The 25,853-nt window shown below is 39.1% G+C and overlaps 1 protein-coding gene across 3 annotated transcripts in view; it reads right to left on the bottom strand.

Moving 5' to 3' along the window:
* TECPR1 (tectonin beta-propeller repeat containing 1) overlaps positions 1 to 25,853 on the bottom strand; it is a 68,265-nt gene that overhangs the window by 29,643 nt on the left and 12,769 nt on the right. For 2 of the 3 annotated variants that reach the window (XM_003761490.4, XM_012542780.3), the window contains exons 2-14: positions 24,285 to 24,522; positions 22,533 to 22,715; positions 22,077 to 22,199; positions 20,828 to 20,953; positions 17,417 to 17,591; positions 17,213 to 17,313; positions 14,463 to 14,564; positions 9,789 to 9,934; positions 7,980 to 8,440; positions 4,361 to 4,506; positions 3,146 to 3,301; positions 1,430 to 1,579; positions 1,042 to 1,199 (exon numbers count right to left, since the gene is read on the bottom strand). In XM_003761490.4, coding sequence (XP_003761538.1) covers positions 1,042 to 1,199; positions 1,430 to 1,579; positions 3,146 to 3,301; positions 4,361 to 4,506; positions 7,980 to 8,440; positions 9,789 to 9,934; positions 14,463 to 14,564; positions 17,213 to 17,313; positions 17,417 to 17,591; positions 20,828 to 20,953; positions 22,077 to 22,199; positions 22,533 to 22,715; positions 24,285 to 24,509 — 2,252 coding nt within the window. In that variant the 5' untranslated portion in view covers positions 24,510 to 24,522. Of the gene's footprint in view, positions 1 to 1,041; positions 1,200 to 1,429; positions 1,580 to 3,145; positions 3,302 to 4,360; positions 4,507 to 7,979; positions 8,441 to 9,788; positions 9,935 to 14,462; positions 14,565 to 17,212; positions 17,314 to 17,416; positions 17,592 to 20,827; positions 20,954 to 22,076; positions 22,200 to 22,532; positions 22,716 to 24,284; positions 24,523 to 25,853 lie in introns of those variants that run through there. The other variant, XM_012542781.3, reaches the window with a different exon arrangement.

Raw genomic sequence — 25,853 nt, 5'->3', positions numbered from 1 at the left:
CAAAATATCTAAAGGATTTAATAAAATTATAAGAACAAAACCTATTCCTCAATTGTAATTTCTCAAAAATTACAGGCAGTTTTCCCAAAAAGAAATCCAAGCTATCCATGGCCATATGAAAAAAAAAAAAAGTGCTCCAAATCACGAATTAGAAAAATGAAAATTAAAGAAACTCAGGTTCTACCTCACACTCCTTAGATTTGCAAAATAGTCCAAAAAGAAAAATAACAGATCTTGGAGTGGCTCTGGGAAAGAGAACAGTGAATTATTGGACCAGCTTTTCTGGAAAGCAAATCAGAACTGCTCTTTAACTAACCGTGCATGACCTTTTAGAATAACAGATCACTGTACCATAAGAAATGATGAAAGGGATGGGTTCAGAAAAATCTAGCAACATTTGCATGAAATGATACAGAGTAAAAATTATTCTAGAAGAATGATAATGAAGAATGTCACCCACCTCCTGACAGGTGACAGATTCAAGATTCAGAATGAGCCATGTTTTGATATGACCAATGTGAGAATTTAGTTTGCTTGACTACACATACTTCTTATATGGCTTTTCTTTTTTCTCTTTTTCAGTGGGGGTAAAGAAGAAGTGGGAAGAGAAGTTAAGCACTCGGTAATTAGAAAAACAAAAACAAAACAAAACAAACCAAAAACCATAAGGATATAGGAGGACAAAGTCCCAAAGACTTAGAGAAAAGACACTGAAAAAAAAAACCAAGCTGCATTTTTTCCCTGTCAGACATTTATTTCTTCCTAGGAATCTCATACAGGATATAACCAGTTCTTAAGACAGTTCTTTCTTTAGAAATTACATACCCCATTTTACCTTTCCTCCTGGGAAATTAGCTCTAATTCATTAATTTACACAGCAAAATATAAGTAAATCAGTTTCTGAGGCTTGGTCTCTCACCAGGAAGCTCTCAGGTGTACTTATCCTTCAGGAGCCAGGAGTTAAAGCAATACATTAAGCTGTGTGTCAACAGACATCTTTGACTTACGAACGAGAGAGCAAGCTTGCTGGGAATTGCTTACATTTGGTCACATGGCATTGGATGCATGGGTGCCTCCAGGTCCACACTAGGCTCACTCACAAAAATGTCTCCTTTGCAAGTGACAGACCAGATGGCCTGGGGGGAAGGGCGGCCTTGGATCCTTCGGCTTTCGGAGCAGGACGTACTGAGTAGAGCAAGCTGTGAACATGAGACAGATGGCAAATAAATGACCCAGAAGAGTAGAAAGAAAGCTCACAAGAATACCACAGGACAATTTCAAGGAGTGAGGGGGAGTAACTTATGAGAGAGAAAGAAAGGAGATTGATTCTCATAGCAGCCTGGTATTTGGGAAATGTTTACCATCCTGTTTTAGGAACAGATCATTCGACTCCTGTCTCAAATCACACATCCAAGAGGGTTTCACTCACCCAATCATACATTTCTTGCTCAGTAGCAGCAGCAAGACGGATGGGCCATCTCTGTTTGGTTTTTTCTGGGGTATAGAGGGCAAACGAATGTTTGGCCTCATTTAGCACGGGAACCAGCACTGTCACTTCATTGAGAAATATATGGATGTACTGTTCAAAGAAAGCAGGAAAAAATCATCAGTCTTCCACTGTTTCCTTTCTCTGGGTTCAATTTGTACTCTTTTGTCCACATCAAGGAGATTAGGGACAGATGCTGCCTATATTCTTAACCAAAGCCTGGGAGGAGCTAAGCCACTTGGCTCTAAATTCCCTGGGACCATATGTCCCCTCTCTTTACCTTAACCATTTACCACCACATGTCCCTTCTTTTCCTCCCCTTTCCACCTTCCACTTTTTTCTCTGAGAATTGCAATCAAATCGATCTCTATTACAGACTGCTCTACTGTTCCATTCACCACCTTAGTGAAATTCAGGTCAGGTGAGGATTTCCTGGACTCCATTCCCCATCTACAGTTCCCTCACATATGAGGATATAAGCTCAAGGAGAGATGCAAGTGTTTCGTTTCTGCATCTCCTCTCCCAAGCACTTAACAGAATACTTGGCATTAAAATGCTTTTTGTTCATTCAACAGCACAATCAGATCTCTTTATTATTCTGCTTACCCATCCTTACCAACCTAATTCTCTCAGAGACTGACAAGCCAGGAAAGCAGAGACCCCATGCTTTCCACATTCTTAACTTATCTACTAAAGTTGTTTAAAAAAGACAACTCACAATTATAACAATGCTATATTATGTGGCTAAGTTACCCAAGGAAACTCAGATCTGAGGATGGGCACAGAGTTTCAGAAACAACAACCTGATTATCAATTAGGGCCCAGCTTCTTCAGCATGCTGGACAATATAGCCCACACCTGTCAAAATCAGCAGGCGTCTGCTGGGAAATGGAAAGTTCCCAGAGCATAGGAGCTAAGACTTTGCACTCATGAATAGTTCACAATTCGGTATTTAATTTTTTTCAAATCACACCAATAATGTCACATTTAAGGATGAACCTATAATTCCACTGTTATAAGAAGCAACCAGGAAAGAATGTCTTTCTTTATCAGTGCAGACCACAAAATATCTAGATATTTTAAAAGTGTTGGGGGCACTTTAAGATAAAGTATTTGCCTGGACACACACAGCTAGTTGGTTGTAGAAATGGGACTAGAATGTAAGTCTTTCTGATGATCAGGTCAACTCTATCCTCTATTCCAGAGAATGGTCAAACTCATGGCCACAAGCCAAACAACAGAACAGGAACCAAATTAAAAATGCAACTGGGAAATGTTAAACAAAATAATAAAAACATAATGTGAATAAAATTAATTTGTTGTTTTTTTTTTAAAGTTAACAGTAAGTAATACTGACTGCAGGGAGTTCTTTCTATTTAAGTTTGACACATTATGTTCTACCACTCTACCCTCTCAAGTAAACATAGACAGTTGAACTTAAGCTATTTTTGATAACAAATTTTGCACCTAGGAATTCTTATGGCTATGACATCTGTATTTCAAGTCTCAGACTAGGATTCCTTCCAGATACTTTCTTTTCAAAAGAGGTTTACCAAGGGCAGATTACCCTCTTATTTTCACATCAGTTTCCTTTGTGTTCCCTCCAGGGCTTACCCTGGTCCCCATTCCCTTCCTCTCCCTTGCCATCTGCTACAGCACCTTCTTTTCCTCATGGAACATGTAGTAGATGAAAAGGATGCTATCTCGAGTGCCATCATTCCCAGTGAACTGCTCCAGCGCCACCCGGACATCAATCCACTTGTGGGGCTTCCAGTCTGCCCACCACTGTAGTGTGCCAGTCTTCACCCACACCGACTTCAAGAGGCACCCAGAGCATAAATACAAAGCAGGGTTAATGGCAAAAAACCTGAAAGACCCGAGAAGCCTCACATGGACAGATGCACTGAGAGACACCCACATCCCATGGGGGGAGCACATGCTCAATCCTTCCAGTGACAGCTAAGGAATACCTTTTTAAAACCTCTGAAAAAAATCTCACAACTACTTTCTTACCCTTCTTATTTCTCACTTCTCTTTTCTCTATGAATGAATGAAACAGGAAGAAGCAAGCTCTGAAATGCCCATTTACAGACAAAGAGCCAGAACACAGAGGGCCTAATTAGGCCCTGTCAGATGATAAGTCATCAGTGGAGAAGAGAGCTTCTCTAGGCAGAGCCCTCTCTGCAGACAGCAAGAGGCAGCAGGCTGAAGAACCCAAGGCTGACTCCTGGTTTTGTCATTTACTAACTAGATGATCATGGGAACATTGACTTCTCTGTCTATAAAACAGGATTATTCATATAGGAATAGCTTTATTGAAAAGGCATTATAAGGAAAGTGTTTTGTAAGCTTTAAAAAGCAGGAACATAGACAGGACTTAGGGAACTTCTCAGGTAAGGAAATTCTCTTTATCACTGCACATGGGCCCATGTTCTGTGACTTAAAGTTTTCAGAGTTGCCTAGAAAGGCTTTAGAGACCTTCGGTTGTCACACAGCCAGTAAAGATCAGAGGCAAGACCAATCTCAGCTCCACAGTCAGCTTTCCATCCATTAGTCTACGGATGACTCAAAGCATTATGTAATTATCATCACTCATTATCATTATTCAAGAAGGTCCTTTTTCCTTTAGCTTAGGATTTAAGCCAACAAATGGTTGATAGATCAGGGGCTGGTTCCCAAGTATTTCTGGTTTCAGAGTCTGGACAAGGCTTCAAAAGATCAATGAATCTGTTGGCTCAGAGACTCAACACCGTGTCACCAGCAACTTAAAGCTCAAAGCTCAGAGTAGAGTGACACTGTTACAAATTTCGTTTTTCTGATAGTGGAAAAGCAACAATCAACAAGTAAGAAACACCGAGAAGTATCCATACCCACCTGCTCTACAGCCTGTTCATAATGTCTGAAATTCTCTAGTTCTCTCTTGGTCCTTTCCGTGAGCTGCTGGAAAATCTGCTTTCGCCATGCTGCTGTCTGGGCTGGAGTGATGGACAAAGATAGCGTCTGCATGGAGGTGGAGAGACCTGAAAGCCAGAGAGATATGACAGTCCTGGCCAAGCCAAGGGTAAGAAGCTCGGTTTAAGAATAGGTGTCCTTTAATCCAGCAGTGTTTCTATTGGGCCTATATCCCAAAGAGATACTAAAGAAGGGAAAGGGACCTGTATGTGCCAAAATGTGGCAGCCCTGTTTGTAGTGGCTAGAAGTTGGAAAATGAATGGATGCCCATCAATTGGAGAATGGTTGGGTAAACTGTGGTATACGAATGTTATGGAATATTATTGTTCTGTAAGAAATGACCAGCAGGATGAATACAGAGAGGCTTGGAGAGACTTACATGAACTGATGCTAAGTGAAATGAGCAGAACCAGGAGATCATTATATACCTCAACGATACTGTATGAGGATGTATTCTGATGGAAGTGGATTTCAGTTACACCCAAAGAAAGAACACTGGGAAATGAATGTAAACTGTTTGCATTTTTGTTTTTCTTCCCAGGTTATTTTTTACCCTCTTAATCCAATTCTTCCTGTGCAACAAGAGAACTGTTCAGTTCTGCACACATATATTGTATCTAAGCTATACGGTGACATATTCAATATGTATAGGACTGCTTGCCATCTTGGAGAGGGGGTGAAGGGAGGGAGGGGAAAAGTTGGAGCAGAAGTGAGTGCAAGGGATAATGTTGTATAAAAAAAATTACCCAGGCATGGGTTCTGTCAATAAAAAGTTATAATTAAAAAAAAAAAAGGGTGCCAAACCTATCTAAAGTCAGGTGGTAAATAAAGGCAAATATTCTCCAATCCCCATTTTTTAAAAAACAAGGTTTTGCTTTCTCCAAATATCACAAAAATAGAAAAATAAAACAAACCACTCTTCTTCACTTGTCAGAAACCATGATTTGAAAGGGAAATCCCAATTTCATCATAGTACTATAGCTCTAGAAATAGGAGGAATTCACCTACTCCAACCCACTCATTTTCAAGATACAAAAACTGGGGCCCAAGAAGAGTATGGTTACACAGGCAGTAATTATGAAAAGTAAGAGCTGAATCTAAGTTCTCTGACTCAAAAACAAGAGAGCTTTCCAGTATACCATATGTACTCTGAAAATGATGCATTGCAAGCTAATGCCTTTCTCTTGACCTGGGAGGAAAATAAACTAACTGCATCAGGAGAGTGAGAATGGAGTAGGTATAGGGAGAAAAGTTAGGGAAGAAAAGGAAAGAAGAGGAAAAGACCTCAGGAAATTTCTATCCAATATTGTGAGAACTACTTTCTTTTCTTATGTTATTTATTTTTTCAATTAACAAATATTTACATTCTCTCACCCCCACCCCCCCAGGCTACCTCCAATTAAAAAGGAAAAACAAGTCCTCATAAAAAAAAAAAAAAATTATGCATAGTTGAGCAAAACAAATTCCCAAATTGTCCATATCCAAAATTGTATGTCTAATTCTGCATTTTGAATACATCACCTGGGAGCTAGTTTCTAAAAGCTATGTGCATGGCTTGAGCTTCATACTTGAGCTTCACAAAATTAGATAAAAAGCTAGTTAGCACAGGTGGCCAGGAAAGAGTGTCAACAGATCTAAAGTCACAGGTGCAATGTTGATATGAACCATTTATGACACACTTACTGTTTTATGTTGATGGCCATAAACTGCACCTGTAATCATGGCCTACCATTTTGCAGATGTGTGCTGCTGGTCACAGCCTGGGATCTCTGCAACCCAACCCCATTACTGGGCAAATATTTCATGGCTCTGATAGTGGAAGGTCATCTTCATATCCTACTTTAGAAATCAGTAAGAAGTGGGGAAGGGAGCAGGGAAGGCAAAGGAGTCATATTTGTGATGAATCAAATTCCTAGGGGAAAGATTCCCTAAGGATGAAGAACAACATTCAGAGTAGGATTTGTGGCATTGGTAAGGCTGGCTAAACATCAGAAAAGAGAAATATATTTGTCCCTCCAGTCTTGGTAGACCATCCAGAGTTTCATCATTTAGCATCTGCTTACAAAGTCCTATTTCTGGCTCCAGGGGGAGAAGGAATCCAAAAGGACACTTCTCAAGTTATTTAGCATCTCTTCTACATGTAATATGCTCTCTTGGCCTTTCAAAGCCAGGAAAGGGAATAGAGTGTTTTATAAAAAGAAACAATGTCCTGAAAATCCAGCTAGCTAATCTCAAAAAGTGATGTGCTACATGTTTAAACTATATTAGATTATATGCAATCTTGAGAAGGAAGAAGGTAAGGAAGGCATGGAGGGGCAGCTAGGTGGAGCAATGGATTGAGCACCAGCCCTGAAGTCAGGAGGACCTGAGTTTAAATCTGGCCTCAGACACTTAGCACTTCCTAGATGTGTGACTTTAGGCTAGTCACTTAATCCCATTAACCTTAGCAAAAAAAAAAAAAAAAAAAAAAAAAAAAGGAAGGGATGGAGAAAAATTTGGAACACAAAGTCTTACAAAAACAAATGCTGAAAACTATCTTTACATGTATTTGGAAAAATAAAAAAAAAGTTATGTGCTACACAAATTGTGGCACTCCATTCAAGGATTTTAGTCCACACTCTTCAGATATCTTTCTCCTTGTCTAATAAATTCAGAGGATACCTGAGGTTAGCTGGGCAATTTGCTCTGAAGCCCCTCCAGCTGTTAACTACTTCCTTGAAGATCCCATAATAAGGGATCCAAACTGAACAGTAGGTCCCAAATCTTGATTTCTAAATGTTCCCCAAATGGAAATAGAGAACTCTTAAGGTGAGTCAACACTACAAATGTTTCAACCAGTACATTCAGAACTCCAGGCTAAGATGGAAGATCCTTTACTTCCCTGCCAGGAAATATCAGTTTGTTTTTAGAACTGATGTTAAATGTCCTTTGCTTGCCCAGCTGTGATAGAAGAAATCCCGTCATAGCCAGAAAACTAAATCAATTTTCGATAATAATGAATTTTCCTTCTCCTGAACCATCCCCACAACATATATTGTTAACTGACTCATGCTTCTCTCCCAAGCCTGTTTCATGGGCATAATGATCTACAAATTTTGATTACAATAAGGATCCCAATGCTAATCAGGCCTGATGTAGCACAGCGACTATTAGACTTGAAGCTAGAAAGATATGAATTCAAATTCTGCTTCAGATATTTACCAGCTAAGTGATTCTGGATATGTCACTTAACCCCTCTGGGCCTCAATTATCTCATATATAAACTGAAATGTTGTACCTGATGACCTCTAAGGCTCACAGAATCTCTAATCTATGAACCTTATGCAGCTTCATTTCCCTGGGCCTCAGTTTCCTCAACTGTAAAATGAGAGGACTGGGCTTGATGAGCTGGGAAGTCACTTTCAGTTGTAGGATCCCCATCCATGGCCTGGCCCGCCCCAGCTCATCCCAAACTGTATCCCTTTCTGGGCTCATTCCTGTGCTTATGTTGCATCAGATCTCACCACCCCTTAACCCTACCCCAGTTCAGGAAAGTAAGTACCTGACTGAACAGTGAACCACTTCAGAACTGTGTGTGTGTCCACTGTGCAGCCTCCTCCCGACACCCAGGCCCACAACGGGTGATCATCAGCTCCATAGCCCTCCTCCAGACCCACAGGAAAGAGCCCCAGAGAGGAGAGGCTGGTGGTCTCGGCATAGCAGGCTGCTGAGGGAGAAGAGGTTTTCTGAGTCTCCTTCAGGTCGATGTTGGTCCAGGGGAGCTCAGCCGGAGCAGAGTCTGGCCTGGGAGCTGGCGCGAAACCCTGAGCTTGGCCCACTCCATCTCCAGCCAAGGCCACCTCCTCTTCCCTGGAGCTCTCAGGACGGGGCCGGCTGTTGCCCAAAGATATTTCATACTCGGATACCAGCCCTGGCCGCTCAGTCTCCGAGGAAGTTTCAGTGTCACTTGGAGCCAAGGAGTCACCGCTGCCTCTCACTTCATCCCCAAAGAAACAGCCGGCACTGGGCATAAAAGCAGAACAAAGTTACTGTTTATACATACATCAAATGACTTGAATGACTCAGTTCCCCCATTCTTCTCCTGGGAAGTCGGTAGGAAGTAGGATTCCCATTGGGCCCTTAGAGGAACTGAAGAATAGAGAGAATGCAAGGAAGTCATTGTGTGCAGGAAAGGAGCCTCAGGTTGAGAGGAAGACTGTGCGTTAGACTCCTAGTCAGTCCCTGAGCCTGGAGCTCTAGCTGCAAGTCTCATCTCTATCCCTCCTTAATTGTGTGGCCTTAACTAAGTCATTCAATCACCCTGTGCTTCATTCTGCTCATCTATACAACATCAGGTCAGGACTCAGTGACTGCTAAGATCCTCTTTGATGCTATGATAGTCTTCTAGGCACCCAGTTCTCACTCATACTTTTCTTTCCTCCAGTCCCTTTTTTCCCCTTCCTTCAAAACTTATCTCCTCCATGAATCCTAACTCAAATCTACTCTGTACCCTCAAGACTGCTAAGGACTATAAGGTGTAAAAAAAAAAGTATAGAACACAGTCCCTGCTCGAAAAGAGCTTATCACTGGGAGCACAGAAGCTGTAGAAACCAAACGAGTGCTATGTTATGTGGTTCGGAGAAAGGGGAGACCAGATGTGGGTGAAGAAGAGGGGTCTTCATGGAAGATGCAGTGTTTGTACTGAAAACCAAGGGATGGATAGGATCTGCATGAGATAAAAAAAACAGGCCTCAGTGGAATGAGAAACAAAATAAGGAAAAGCAGAGATATAGGAATGAGCATGATTTGTATGAGGAGATAATGAGGAAACCTGTCTGTCTGGAATAAACTCAACTATTTGAATGCTGGGGAACAGCAGAAATTAAGTTTGGATAGATAAGGTGGAGTGGATAAAGGAGAGCTGGAAACAAGGCAGAAGAATCGAGACTTGATATACTGGGCAATGGGAAGTACCGTGATAAAAAGTGTTTTATGGTAGTGGACTGGAAATGATGCATCAGAAAGGGGAGAGTTTGGAGGCAGAAGAAGCAGACAAGAGACTGCTGCAATTATGCACATTCCCTCAGAACACAGCAAACATTTTACACTTATCTTGAGACTTATTTTGAATCTTTTGCATGAGGATATATTCTGTCCTTCCCTTAAGACTATAAGTTCTCTGACAATTCCTTCCTCTGAAGACTTCAGAAGGCATAGTCTAGTGCTTTTCAAATAGTGGAACCTTCTAACTAAGAATTGGTCTTCTCCTTAAACTGGAAGGTTTTCTATCCCATCACCATTCTCCAGAATCCATTCTCATTAGACATGCGCACACACACACACACACACACACACACACACACACACATACCTAAGGAGGCTGGATGAGCTTCCAGTGTGAGATCGGTCATTCTCTCTATTTGCAATAATGGCCTTCCATGTTTTTCCACTAAGTTCACTCGGTGTAACACCTTGTCGGAAATAAACTGTTCGATCATCACATCCAATTCCCCAAACCTAAAACAGAGGAAAAAAGGTGTCTGGAGTCAAGTCAGTAAGTACCTATTAAATACATACTTTAAGTCAGCCACTGGAGATTCTGGCAGCCAGATGGCTTAGTGGATAGAGTGCTGGCCCTGATGTCAGGAAAACCTGAGTTCAAATCTATCCTGGGGTACTTATTAGCTTTGTGACCCTGGGCAGATCACTTTAGAAGGAAATGGCAAGCCACTCCAGTATCTTTGCCAAGAAAAGATGGATATAACTGGTGTGCTGTGGTCCATAGGATTACTAAGAGCCAGACATGCCTAAAAGATAAAATGTGCTAAGCACTGAGGATGTGAAGAAAAGCAAATAAAGAGTCACTGCTGTACAAGAGGTAAACATGTAAACAACCATGTACAAATAAGATAAATACAGCATACTCTGGAGAAGATCTCAGAAGGAAAGAGCTTGCATTAGGAGAGACTTGGAAAGGATTCTTGAAGAAGGCAGGACTTATAGAAAAAAAGGAGTTGGAGGTGAAGAGGGAATTAGCCAACAAAAAAGCAGAACTGGAAAGTGGAATGTCTTATGCAAGGAACAGCAAGGAAGCAGTCATTGTTATGGCTGCTTCTGATACATGGAAGGAAGAAGAAAGAAAAGGCTAAAAGGGGGCCAGATTATGAAAATCTTGAAAACCAAACAGAAGACTTATATTTGATCTTGAAAGTAACAGAGCCACTGAAGTTTACTGAAAAGGGAGGTGACATTTTCAGGTCTGGACTTTAGGAAGATTATTCTGACAGTTGAGTGCAGAATGGACTGGAGTGGACTCAAAAGGGCAATTCAAATGAGAGAAAGGAAGCAGTATTTGGGGGGATTTGTGATTATACTTCTGCTGATCAAACTCCCTCTATAATTACAGTTTTAGGTACTTGGCATCCTGAGAAAATAAATGACTTCTCCAAAATTAGACTGCCACACAACTAGTATTCATCAGAATCAATATTAAACTCAGATCAAAGGGCTGCTAAAACACAAAAATGTAAAAAGGGAAGAAATTAGGGGGAAAAACATTTACAATTTTGCCCAAAACTGAACTTCCTGGCTACAGCATGGTTCTCTAAGGTTCCTGGGTTCAGCTGCCCCTGCTAATCTGAGTCCAGCAGTAACCACTTACCTATGGCCTAGCTAAAGAGTTTCATGGGGGGGCTTTAACTAAAGTGAAGCTCCAGGCTGGGAGAGCTAGTGTTATGTCTTAGACATTCAAAACCTAGATTTTCTTATTTTATTTTTATTTTGAAGTCAAGTGACTACAACAACTTGCTGTAAATGATCTCAAATCTTAGGATAGTTTTCGGTGCTATGGACTCCCTTCTCTTTTTCCAAATTCACTTGGACCTTAACACTAAGTCTGGAACTGGTAATAACTCAACCAGAGATGAGTGCTCTCCATGAAGAATTTATTGGACCATAAACAGGGAAATCAAGAGGTACCACATCTGAGAACAAATTGTTTTTAAAAGAAGTTTAATGAATGTTAGCTTTAGCACAAGGGAAGAAAAAGACATTGAAGGAATTAATTTAGGTAATGATGAAACAAAACTCTCACTCTTTGCAAATGACATTACAATGGTATATTTAGAGACTCCTAGAAAATCAACTAAAAAACCACTAGAAATAATGTGTTCATTTAGCAATTTAGCAAAGTTGCAAGATATAAAATAAATGCACATAAATTATCATTATTTCTATTTGTTACCAACAAAGTTCAGAAGCAAGAGACAGAAATCCCATTTAAGATGATTATAGACAATATAAAATATTTGGGAGTCTAGTTGCCAAGACCAGGAACTACATTAACACAATTACAAAACATTTTCCACACAAATAAAATTAAATCTAAACAACTGAAAGAATATCAAGTGCTCACAAATAGGCTAATATAATTAAAATGACAATTCTACCTAAAATTAAACTACTTATCCAGTATCATATCAATCAAACTCCCAAGAAATTACTTTAAAGAGAAAAAATAATAACAAAATTCATCTGGAAGAACAAAAGGTCAAGAATTTCAAGGGAATTAATAGAAAAAAATGCAAAGGAAGGTGGCCAGCTATACCACATTAAACTACATTATATAAACCAGTGGTACTGGCTAAGAAATAAGGTAATAGATCAATGGAATAAGTTAGGTTCACAAAATACAATAGTCAATAGTTATAGTAATCTAGTGTTTAATAAACCAAAGATTCTAGATTCTGGAATAAGAACTCACTATCTGACAAAAATTGCTGGGAAAATTGTATAGCAGAAATAGGTAATGACCAACATCTAACATCCTAAGGTCGAAATGGATTCATGATTTAGACATAAAGTGTTGATATACTATAAGCAAATTAGGAGAACAAGAGATAGTTTACCTCTTAGATCTGTGGAGAAGGTCAGAATTTATAACCAAAGAGAAACTAGAGAACATTATTAAATATAAAATGGAAAATTTTGGTTACATTACATTAAAAAGGTTTTTCACAAACAAAACCAATGTAGACAAGATGAGAAAGGAAGGCAAAAGCTGGAAAAAAATTTTATAGCCAATGTTTCTAATAAAGACCTCATTTCTAAAATATAGATAGAGAGAATTGACTCAAATTTATAAGAATACAAAAATACAACACATTTCCTAATTGATAAATATTGTTAAAGAATATGAACAATTTTTAAATGAAGAAATTAAAGTCACTTCTAGTTATATGAAAAAAATTCTCTAAATTACTGACTAGAGAAATGCAAATTAAAGACAACTGAAGTGAAAAAGGAGAGAACAATAATGAGGAAAAGAAACTGGGGTACACAAAAGCTGACAATGAATGGGGGCGTTTAGGCTAGAGGAAGAAAAGGCCTGGAGGAAGGAACGAGAAACAGGATAACTCTTCAAATATTTCCAGAGCTTTTTAGATGAAAACGGGATTAGATTTGTATTAGTTGGCCCTGTATCAAGGATTAATGGACTGAAGAGAACTGAAAAGAGTCCTATTTAGGCTTAATATCAAGAAAAAAAATTTTTTAACAAGTTGAACTATCCAATGGTGCAATGGACTGCCTCAAGAGGCATTAAAGTCCTTAAGAGGAGGCGAAATGATGTGCTCCTGGTATCAGATGACGCTGACATACTTTCAACAATCCATCTTCCAAATCTGAGCATTTTCATGTCTTCTCCTTACACAGGGAAGCCACCCCTCTTTACTTCCTAGTTTTCATGGCTTCTTTCAGATCTCATCAAAAGTCCCCTCTTTTATAACAAGTCTTTCCCGGTCTTCCTTAATCTTGATGCCTTCCCTCTGAGAATATTCCAATAAATTTTGAATATACTGATTGAAGATGGCTGTTTGCAAGCTGTCTGCTCCATTCAAGTCTGAGCTACTTGAGGTTTTTGGTTTTGCCTTTCTTTCTATCTCCTGTGCTTAGCATAGTGCCTGGAGGAAATGCTTAATAAACGCTTATTGACTGATGACTCTCTATCAGGGCCGTTTCAGCTCTGAGATTCTAGGGCTGTATGGACACAATTAATAATTATAAATGAGTTTCAACTCTACATTCAGGTAACCTAAGTGGAAGCTAGAAAATATTGCATAAGCAGTTGGGTGAATTTATTCTATAGAGTTCACTCAGTAGCTATTCTGTTCACTTGGTCAGAGCATGATGGGCTTACAGGCCTAATCTCTCTTCCATGGACACAGCATTGAACACCTAATCCTGAAAGATGTACACAGATAACAAAGCGGAGGAGGTCTACATTTGAGAATGAATACGTAAATCAGTTTTGTAAATCCTTCACCATACTAGAAATACTCCACACACCTGTCCTGCTAACAGTAGGTTAGCAGCTACAGTTATGTCTACAAAAAATAACAAATATCTAAGTAATGAGGCTTAATTTTAAAAAATATACTCCTAAATGCAGACTGTTCATGAATTCCAACAACGCTTCCCCAACCTTAGTGGTGATAAAGATGATAAAGATATCTCTATACTTTGTGTAATACTTTCAAAAAGCTAGAATTTAGTCAGAATAAAAGAAATCAGTTTTGTCAGACTTTGTAAATGATCTTTTTTCATTGTCTAGAAAAGCACCCTCTTCCCTATTAATCTACACTAAAAAAGCACAATTCATTCAATATCTTTGCATGATGAACAAAAACTGGACCAACCTCTGGCTAAAACTAATCTGACCTGTGTCTCTAAGTATACACAGGGTGGCCTCTTCTACAGGGTAATTGGGCACATGCCCAGGAGTCTAAGGGCATGCCAACTCTGCCTGCATACTTTTTCACAGAGGAGGGGAGTGGGAAAATCAATGGCCTGAGGTCTTAAAAATCCTGTCTAGTAGCCTGGAGTCTTGGCAATCTTCCTGATCTTCTCTAAGAAGGCTGCCTCACCTCGCAGTCATTATTGTAGTATTTACCCCAGGTGTCCTCATGGTAAGAAAACTGCTGTTGATCAGTACACTGATGCCAACATCCAAAAATCTAAATATTCCCAACATATTCTGCAGTCTTACCTGGTCATTTAACCCTACGTTTACCATCATCATTTCTCCAACCATCTCAATCCAGCTGGTGCCACAGGGATTGTGAGAGTTGACACCTCGTCTAAACCAGACCTAGAGGAATCAAGGAGGAAAAAAATTCACATACTTATAAAGTCATAGGAAAGGTAAACTAATTGTGTTATACCACACATCAGCCAAGAGGCATTAAAAAAAAGCCTGCTATTTTCACTGACACGACAAAAAGCATGGCATAGAAGATTGACAACTGGTCTTGAAGGCATAATACCTAGACTCAAGTCTTCCCTCTGATGTAGAATGTCTGGATAACCCTAGGCAAATCACTTAATTTTTCAGTGCTCTCCAGACAACTCTCTAAGACTTACATTTCAGCAAAGGAGCTGATGTTCAGTAGCAGAGGGACCTTCCTCCCCACCCAGAGCTCCCATATCAGGGAAACCACAGGTGCAGACATCCCTAACCCCATTCTGACATTTACTTACTGTACAACAGCTGGCAAGGCCTCTCTAAAAATGACAATATTTACACTACTTATATCAATGAATCATTATGAAGATCAGACAAGAACATCCATCACATGCTTTGTAACCATAATAGTGTAAGATGAATGTAAAGTCTCATTACTTTGGCCCATTTCTCAAATAGATGAGTAGATGAGCATCTGTTTACCAGAGAACCATTAGAGGTACTACAAGGAAAAAACTCTCCAGTAAATAGGTAAGCTGAGCCATTACTGATAACATGGATTCTTATTATTTTTAAAAATATATTTGTACATTTGGTTGGTTGTACTTCATTCTTGAAGAGGACCAAAATGACATCATGATGTTGGGAGTCAAGGTAGAGTATGTCTGAATGTGGCTGATGAGACCAATATGAGCTCAAAAGGCTCTGCCTAAGCAGAGTCCATATGAACACTTGGAATGCAGATGTCTCTAAATTTTTAAAAATATATTTGTATATTTACTCTCTAGTAGAAGGCATGACTGAACCACTACTGATAATTTATATGTTTAATACATTTTTATATTTCCTTCCCTGCCTCCCTACCTCTAGCTTCCTCCCTCTCTAAATTCTCTCTCCAAATAGGGGTTCATATTCCTAAAATACTTATCTATCCATATTATTTCCATGCTCAAAAAACTTCTGTGGTTCCCTATTATCTCTCAGATAAAATGTTAACTTTTCTGTTTGGCATTTAGAGCTCCTCACAATCTGGCTATATTCCATTTTTCCACTTTTGTCCTTCTTTACTCTCCTTCATGTACTATGATACTATGTATGTTCCAGGTATACATAATGTGCCCTTCCTTACAGATGACATCTCTTTTCTTGTTTCTGTGTCTTGCACAGCCTGATTCCCCTAAACCTAGAATGCCTTCCCTATGTACCTCGTCCTCTTAGAATTCCTATTTCCCTTCAAGGTTCTGCAAAAGGCCCATCTTCTACATGAAATTTTTCTTGATCTCAAAGCCTCAAAATTACTTTGTCTATTTTACATTTCTTATTTAGGTACAGATTATTTTCTTCCAGTGGAATTTAAGCTCCTGTGGACAAGAATGTTTTCATTTTTATCTTTGTATCTCTAGCATTATGCCTGGCACACAATAACAATGGCAGCGAATGTGCACTTTAAGGTATACAAAGTACTTATAGATTATATCTCTCTTGAAACTTAACTCAGTGAGGTGGATGCTATTATTATACTCATTTTACAGATGAGGAAACTGAGGCAGGCAAAGGCTTAGTGTTTTATTAGGCCCTTCCCAAATACATGCTATTGCTCTAAGACCTTTCTTCCCCAAAAACTCAGAGATGCTTGATCTCACTGACCTTTGCAGCAATCTTGTTATAGATATAGGTATTCCTGGGTCCATTTTTACAGATGAAAAGCCTGAAGTTCAGAAGTTAAAGAAGTCATGCAATGACCTAGGACCAATGCTAGCTAATACTCCAATCTGAGTCCAGCCTACTGACAGCCTTTCACATCAGGCATGAAAGAGGGAAACCACTCCTCAATCATCAGCCAGAACAGTGACTGCCTTTTCCCCCTTGATGGTGTTTCTTCTGACTGTCATCTAGAGAGACCATGTCTATTTTTAAAATCTGTTGGAGCTCACAAATGCTTAGGCTTAACAAAAAATATAGAAAAATATCAATTAGCCAGAATGCTTGGGGGGTCAATTTAATTCTCTGACTGGTTGAGGAGTAAGACATTCATCTTATCTGCAGAAAAGCTTTCTAAAATGTCTTAGTCTACTTCTGGTTTTCAGACATCTTTGTTATGAGGCTATATAGCTCTTGACTGGCTTCCACAGTCATGACTTTAAACATAAATTTTCAGTATCTGAAACTTGAAGAAAATATTAATACAGAAAGAGAGAAGACTGATCCCCAAGGCTTCTGCAGAAAGTTCTAATTAATTTTGAAAGCTCACTGTTATAGCAAATCAGATGGTCTCTATCATTTTGAACATTGGTTATTTCTTATCTTGGCATCTCTGGGCAGGGTAAGTAAGAAATCAGAAGTCATGCTACAATTCATTCAGAAGACTCCACAGTACTTGTGGGTAGTTATCACAAGTTCTAGGAATTACAATTTCAACAGATGATACACATTATTTGGCTAAGTCTACTTTGATCTCTTTCAGCAATAGAGTCAAAAAAATCAATGAAAAGTAAAAATAAAGTAATATCACAAAAGGGAGCAAAATGGAGACTTCAACCTCCTCTCAGTCTTACTTTTCTGTCCTTAGTGACTGCCCAGACCACGTTGACACCAACAGAGACATGCATGATCCCATTTTCAGGTACCGGTGGTTCCACTATTGACCAGGAACTGCCTACATGCACCCAAAATAAAAAAAAAAACAAGAAATCTAAGATCAGACAAGAGTCTCCTGCAGTTTTCTGTGCTTTCAGGGAATGAGACCATCTGTTCCTTACCTTTGGGGTTATTTCTATCAATTCCTTCTCGAACCATTGCTTGCCCTTCCCAAAGGGTGGCCCAGAGAAGATCATAGGGCCCACAGCTGATTTGTACAACTTCCCCAGGGGTTTCTATAAGTGACCAAGAAGAACCCTCAGGGTTTGGGTGGCAGACATCCTCTCTGTACCATATCTAGAAAGCAAGAAAATGACATAAAGGAAAACTTCAAATATACTGTGAAGACCTCTTTCTGAGCTAAATCAAAAAGCTCTAATCTAAATCTAAGTCTTAAAAAAAAAGTTCTAAATTATGACAGAATTTACCCTCCAGCAGAGATTGTCTATTCCAGACAGGATTTATATAAGTATTTATTTATGTAAGAAACTATAGGTTTCTGACAGTTCTCAGTGATTTTGCTTTGGGTCAAGGGAAGATTAATATTTTCTTACATTCACCTTGACTAAGTAAGCTGCCTAAGTCAGGATTAGATCAGTTGTCATTATGTTTGCCTTGATATTTAGAGAACTACTTGAGATTAAATATAACCATCAAAACTTTAAATAAGCTCAGTAATAATTCCCCCACTTTCACTGAGACTCAGCCTTCTGCAGATGTGTCTTACCCAGAAGATTTAAAACCTGTTCCTGAAGTTTGGGAGGAAGGCTGAAAGAAATCATTCCAGCTCCACAGCTATCTGGCTCCCACATGCAGTACTAAAATCTCTAAAAAGAAGGTGGCTTCTCATCCCTCAGACCTCAGCCTAAGCATTTTGATTGCTTTCAAGCTCAAAGTACAAAGCGCTGCTATTCTGTATTAGCCTATAGTAAGCAGAACATACGTTTAATTTCATACACAAATGCCTATACGCAGATATACATTCCTCAAACCCACACACACGCACCAGTTTAAAAATAGCCTCTGGTGCAAAGGCAGAGAGGAACTAGACTATAAATTATGGCAAAATAGTTTGTCCTGCATGTCCCCCTAGTGGAGGCCTACACTTAAGGCAGCCCTGAGCAATGTAAAAGCAAGTCCCACCTACAGGGGAGGCTGGATGTCAGGACAAGGCAACGCAAAGAAGAGAGAGGGAAGGTTAATGAGAGGGATGCTACTGAGATCCTTACAACTCCTTCTGGAGGGCTGAAGGGGGACCGAGACAATCTAAGGCTCCAAGAATGGGATGGAAGAAGAGAGGAGAACCTGAGAATGGCAAAGGAAATATCTGGGCTTGATTACATGTGAATGTGTAAGTTTTATGGTCCTGCCCAGAGACCTGAAAGATATGCAAGGTGGGAAAAGAGCTTCCATAGCTTCAGAAGCCGGCATCTTCTGTATGACTCTACTTTTTCCCATTCTTAACAATGTGTATATGATTCAACTACTGCAGCCATCACTGATCTCCGACTTTCTTAGTTACCCATTATACTAACCCAATATTTTTTCACTTGAGTATTCAATTTAACTCTTAATTACAGTTTTATATTATTATTTATCAAGAGATAAAGTTAGCTCTCCAACTAAATTGTAAGCCTTCTTTCTTAAAGTCAGGGGAAATATTTTCTACTTCTATATGTCTATCACAAAAGAATTAGATTTAAATCCTGCCTTGAATAGTTATTTCCTGTGTGATCCAGGGCAAGTCATTTAAATTCCCTGAGAAGCTTCTTTGTCAATAAAATGAGAAGGCTAGATTAGCTGGGTTCAAATATCTCTCACTTTTATATTTATGTCCTATGACTATTCAATAAACATTAATTCTACATACAGAAAAAGAGGCAAATTTTTATTATCTCTATTTGGCTTCACTATATCACAGGTTATTTTGGCAGATTTCTGATCCTACTCAGATTGTTACCTCTGCCATTTGTTCTTGGGTTTCTTCCTCCCTGATCCCTTCTCCAACACATTCCCCCACCCAACCCACCTGCTAGGCATTAATTAACATGTGTAGAGGGAAATAAACATAATTTTGACATTTGTCTAAGATAAAATATGATTTGGAAGGCAAGCTACTCTAAAAAGAAATGGTTTCTGGATAAAAACACAATCAAAATGAAAATTATAAAAACAAAAATAAAAAAAATCTAGTTCCTTGTTTGACATCTATGTGCTACTGTTTTTCTTCACTAGAGCAGATCCTAAAGACTAGTGATCATTTTTCATATTTATTTTTAAGAACTGTGAAAACACTTGGGGACACATACCCCCATCCATATGCTTATACCCCTATTTTGTTCCAGGCTGACTGATCTCATCTTCTCTGCTCAAACCCAAAGCTTCTTAATATAAAGAAATACAACCTCCTATCCTTAAGGAAAAAAAAAATCAATTATCTGATCTGTTTCCAACACTGTGCTAAGCTCTAAGAAACACATAAAACAAAAAAATAAAAAATAAAAAAAACAATTTGAGCTGAAGGAACTTGCAAGTCTAGCTGAGGAGACATTGCCTACACATAAAAAAAAATCAATGTTAGGCAGTATAGGCTAAGCTTCAAATTATTAATAAATGATACAGCAAAGTATAAATGATAAATGCTACAAGAGTTCCAAAGGGGAAATCCTGAAAGAGTAAAATAATCTAAGGAGGTGATATCTAGCTGGACCTTGAAAAATGGGTAGAATTTCACTTTGTTTTTGTTTGGTTTTTGGGAGGGGTATAGGAGAAGTTCAACCAGGGAGGAAAAAAGTGCATTACTTTCTAATCTCTTTATAAATTCTGTGGTATAGTCATAGATTCATAAATGTGATAAACAGGGTAAAAACAGGATGATTGGAAACTCCCTATGTTGGAGGAAAGTATGTATATATCTTAGAATAGAAGAACTCTGACAATGATTATGATGGAGAAAAGAATAAGTGACAGTCCTGTACTTGTCCCCTGTAGCTCATCACCAATGATAACTAACCCATAGGGCCTCATACTAGATGTTATAGACACCTGGGCCAAGTCTTCATCTGGATTCTAATTTAGGAGAATGAACAGCAGGATCATCCAGAGATTTCAGGGTGATAAAGGGAACACGGAGAGCACACAGGCAAGAATAGATTTGATATCCCTCCACATGGTTCCTGAGGACAAATATGGTTTGGTATAACATAGTGTGATCACAAAATAGTCTGGAGAAATCATGGCATCTTAAAGAGGAAGTTCTGCCATAGACCAGAGCTACAGACAACAGGTGATCCATAAATAATGGCTTGTTGATAACAAAGTATTAGATAGACATCTTCACAATACAATGCTAACTACTGGGAAATTTAAGAGAAAAACATTTTATCACTTTTCTCCACCTACAGAAGGAAATGGAATCCACTTCCCAATCTCAATAAGAACAAGTCTTATTGGGCCTCTCCTACATCTTCCCTCAACCTTCATTTCCCACCCCAGATTAAAACAAAGGGTAAAAATAAAATCTACACTTCTACCTTGCCTTGCAGAGAAACTGCCCAGACAGACAGTCGACCTACAGGTTCATCTGTGATTTCCCACCCTCCAATGGAGAGATCGTTGAAAGGATCAGGCAGCTGTTTAGGGTCATCATGGGATGGAATCTGAAACAAAGAGAGAAGAGCCCAAGAGGAAATCAACTAATGGGACCATGAAGTAGAATGAATGCTCCAAACCTTCTTTCCTACCCATAAGGTGAATACAATATCCAACGATTTCTAAATTGTTCGTCCAAATCCCTTATTGTGTTTATTTTAAATTCTGTTTCACCATCATTATTCAAAGTTCCAAAGTTTCTACCCTTCTTTGACCTTGCATTCTTTTATTAACGATGTCTGACTCATTCCCTACCAGACATATTTGCCCAAGATTCTTCGAGACAAAGACTAAGCCATTTCATTATTAGGTAAGGATACAGTATTATATTTGTGTATAATGAATTCCAAGGGCAGCTAGGTGGCATAGTGGATAGAGTACCAAGCCTGGAGTCAGAAAGATATGTGATACATATAAGGCATTATACATAAATAATACTATATATATTATATATAAGGCATTTTGACAAATAAAATACTATACACAAATGTATCTTTTATATATATACTCCATATACTAAAATATATTCTATTTTTTTATTCTAAAACATTCTTTTTTGGTATTCACTAAATTCAGAATAATTTTTCTTAAAATAAGGACTACATCTATGATTTCACAAACATAAAGAACCCTAAATGAGAATCAGTATGGAACAGCCCCATCTCTGCTTCTGTACTTAGAGGTTAAGAGCCTTGGCTCAGGGTCCTATAGCCAGTTAGTATCAGAAGTGGAATATGAATCTAGGTCTTCTGGCCAACTCTTTTTACTCTATAACTCAGTTTCTCTATATTTGTTTTACTGGTGTCTTTTGTTTCTTTCTTTCCCTATCCCAAATGCCCATGATCCAGCCTTGAAACAAAGAATTTAAAAAAAAAGGGGGGGGGAAGAGTTTTGTGTATAAATAACAGCACTTAAATGGGGAAGTACAGAGTATGAAGCAGGGACAGCTACCATAAAGCATAAGAGTTGGACTGCGTTAAAGAATTTGGGAATATTTGCAATATTTCCACACACAATATCTAATATCATGCTTCTTGGCAGTGGAAAGAGCTTTCTTTTGTTACCTTCACTCAACTAATTCTGATCCATACAGTGATAGATGAAAAAAAAAATAAAAAGGAATAAGGAGACCTTGGCCCATGTGTCCCGGGATTTATATCTCCTGTAACGGATCCACTTCCGCCGCCGCACACAGGAGTTCCATTTCTTGTCCCTGGTGTAGGTGGCAGGGAAGTCCATGGCATATGTCCATCCCTGAAGCAACAAGGGAGTTTTCCTTTATGAGGTTCAGGTGGAAGAATGTGGAGAAAGCGCTGGAGTGGGGAGTTAGAACAGGTAGGACAGAAGGAAGATGGGACAGTGTATTCAGAAGGAGAGACCACAATGTCACACACAAGCACATGGATCATAGCAGAGCAAGCAGGAAGGGCGCATACAGCAGTGGCCAGGAGGCAGGGATGGTGGCGGGGGTGGGAGTGCTAATTCCAAATGGTGCAGAGGGAAGAGCAGCATTTCAGAGGAGGAGCCTGGCCAAAGACGTCAACTTCCTAGAGGGAAACTAAGTGGATGGGTATTTGAGTCACCTACCCCTTTCTCGGTGGGTTCCCCTCCAAAATTTTCATCCACGTACCAGTCAGACTCCCACTCCCAGTGTGGTGATGGCAGCACCAAACTATCCAGCTGTTGGTGCTTGAGCCCACTCACGTCGCTCCACTGCCAGCGGTCACTGGGCATGAGCTTTTCACAGAAACCACCAACTGGATTCCATCGCTATGCAAGAAAGAAACAGAAAAATACAGCCTTCAACTCTGCTTTTTGGGGGTGGGGATGGGGTGGGAAGGAAGGAGTAGCAAATGGATATTGGATTTAGAGTCTGGAGAGATTTTGGTTTCAATCCAGCCTCTTAACACTTAAGAGTTATACAACAGCTGACAAGTCACTTAACACTTCTAAGCCTCAATTTTCTGTTTGTAAAATAGGAATAATAATGGAGCAATTAGACATCAATAAGGCTAAGTATATATTTAAAGTAGATAATCAGGTGTTTAGCAATTTATAAATTTTAAAGCCCTATATAAATAAGCAAATATTAATGATAATAATACTTAATGGTTTAGCCAAGGCTCTGTATTGAGATAGCAGGAAGAGAAGCCGATAAAAATGAGTTACTTTTCCAGGAGAAGGAGGAAGCTACAGTGTCCTAAAATTTTGGGATAATTATTAGTTAAAGCTATATAGTATTTTTGTTTTTTCATAATAATTCTACATATTATAATAATAGTTAACATTAATATATCACCTTTGAGATTTGCAAATAATACACTTTACATGTTATCTCATTTAATCCTAATACCAACCAGAGAGGTGAGTGCTATTATTCCTTTCATTCCTTTAACTGAGAGTGACTTGTCCAGGATCACTGATCTACTAAGTGTCAACAGCAGAATTTGAATTCAGATCTTTCTGATGACAAGTTAGATCCACCATGCTCCTAAGCTATAATTCTTTATACTCACAAAAGTTCTATGAGTGAGGCAGGTGGGAAAGATATTTCTCTCATTTGATAATATTCTGAGCTAATGAGAAATTAAGAGCCTTATCTAGAATCACACAACTGTTTAGTGGCACTGTTGATACTAGAATCCAGATGTCCTATACCAGAGGGACTTGATGCTCCATGAAAACTGTCTCTCCTCATGTCCCAGTACAGGAAATGTTTACATTCACAATGAAATCTTAGCCCCAAACATCTTAGAAAACCAACAGGCGTTCAAACATCTGTCTTAAGTTGCCTTTTTTTGTATCCCCAGAATTTAAGAAAGTGCTTGGCAAATAGTAAGACTTAATAAACACCTATAGATTGATAGATGAGAAATTCTTATCTTCTAAAATTTTGATTCTTATTTATTTAGCCTGGGATATAAAAGAAGAAATTAAGCTTTGGTCTAGTGAAGAAAAAGGAACATGGAAAGAAAGCAAAGAAAGAACTTTTCTCTGCCTTCTAAAAGTATAAAAGATTAAATATCAATTGTGCTTTTCATAGAAACAGGCTGTTAGCACTGAGAGGGATCAGAGATCACGGCATCCAACCCCCATACTTTACAGAGGAGGAATCTGTAGCCAAGAAAGATAAAGTGACTTGCCCAAACTCACCCAGCACCATGACTATAATTCCCATTCTGGAGCCCAAAGATTTTTCTGTTATAATGTCCAACTTTTTTGCATTTTCTCCTTTTTAACTTTTACTCAAACCAAGTTCAATTCAATCATGCAAAGGACAAGTGAATTCTAACCTTACCCCAAGCTCTCCCTAGGGACAGAATTCAGGGGAGCCCCTACCTGGTTCTCATAGGTTTCCTCCCGGTGCCGGATGGGGACATCACTGGAGCACACGTATACATAGACTTGATTGTCACAGGCGATCCCCCAGCAGCACTGCTTCACAGCGCTGACCCGCTTGAATTCTAGATGGGCATCCTTGCAGAGTTCCCAGTATTGGCCAGCTGTGGCAAGCGTGTACACTCTCCCAAAAATATCCACAGCCCACAGTAAGGAATTTGGCATGGTTGGGTAGCAGCTGGGAAAAAAGTCACCAAATTAGCAGGTAGGTAATCAGTGCCTTCAGAGTCCTCCCCACCTCACCTTCAGTCCAGATAGAAGCTCTTCATAAATAATTCTGACATGTGAAAAAGCCTCAATAACTCAGAGGTAGAAGCTTTAATAAATAATTAATAAATGATGCTCATTCACTCAACTAAAATGAACTCTGAGGGCATTGCCTACATTCCTATTACTATATTCAGTTTCAATGAGAAAAGCCTCAAAGAGCTGGGCTGAATAAGTCCAAAGTAACTAAAGACCAGTGGTCCTCATTTGTGGGAAAATTCTAGAGTACATACAAGGGATAGCTAATGACCAGGAAATAGTGATCACAAAGAGACAGCATGGCCTCATCAAGAACTGGTCATGCCAAACTGAGCTTGTTTCTTTTCTTTTTTTTTTTCTTCTTTCTTTCTTTTCTTTCTTTCTTTTTTTTTTTTTTGCTGAGGCAATTGGGGTTAAGTGACTTGCCCAGGGTCACACAGCTAGGAAGTATTAAGTGTCTGAGACTAGATTTGAACTCAGGTCCTCCTGACTTCAGGGCTGGTGCTCTATCCATTGCGCCACCTAGCTGCCCCTGCTTATTTCCTTTCTTGACAGAATTACTAGATTGACAGATCAGAAGAATGAAGTTGCCAAAGTGTATACTAGATTGACAGATCAGAAGAATGAAGTTGCCAAAGTGTATACTCAGGCTTTAGTAAGACATCTGAGTCAGTAGTTTTTATAAAAATAGACAAAACCTTAATACAGCTGGAGAGATTTTCACACCCAAAAAATAGCTATTAATGTTTCAATGTCACTTAACTCACTACATTTCAATCTAATTCCTCTTGATTTCTAGCCCAGACTCAGACCTATCAAGTTGCTCCCCAGACATCTTTACCTGATGCCATTGTACTCATCTTTCCAGCAATCTCTCCCGTGAATTTTCTCTCTAGCTCTAGGAACAATAAACCAATCCATGCTGCCATTTCAGGAAAGATCTAGTCAATTAATTGTCCCTTAGGCTCCCCACTCTCCATTCCTTTGGCATTCTAGACCACAACTGCCCTATATGTTATTAGAATGTAAGATACTGAGGGCAGGGACTATTGGCCTCACCAACAGCAGCAGTGCATCCTCACCTTCATAGTCATCAACATCACTAGCGTTTATATAGTTCTTTAAGGTTTACAGAGCACTTTACAAGTATTGCCTTATTTTACTCTCAAAACAATCCTGCGAGGGAGTTGTGTTCTTCCCATTCTACAGATGAGGAAACTGAGACAGAAGGTAGTTAAGTGACTTGCTCAGTTAAACAGGTAG

Source organism: Sarcophilus harrisii, chromosome 1 (assembly GCF_902635505.1).
Source record: "Sarcophilus harrisii chromosome 1, mSarHar1.11, whole genome shotgun sequence".
NCBI classification, from domain to species: domain Eukaryota; kingdom Metazoa; phylum Chordata; class Mammalia; order Dasyuromorphia; family Dasyuridae; genus Sarcophilus; species Sarcophilus harrisii.
The sequence above is the reverse complement of the archived record's forward strand: the minus strand, read 5'-3'. Positions and strand labels throughout refer to the sequence as shown.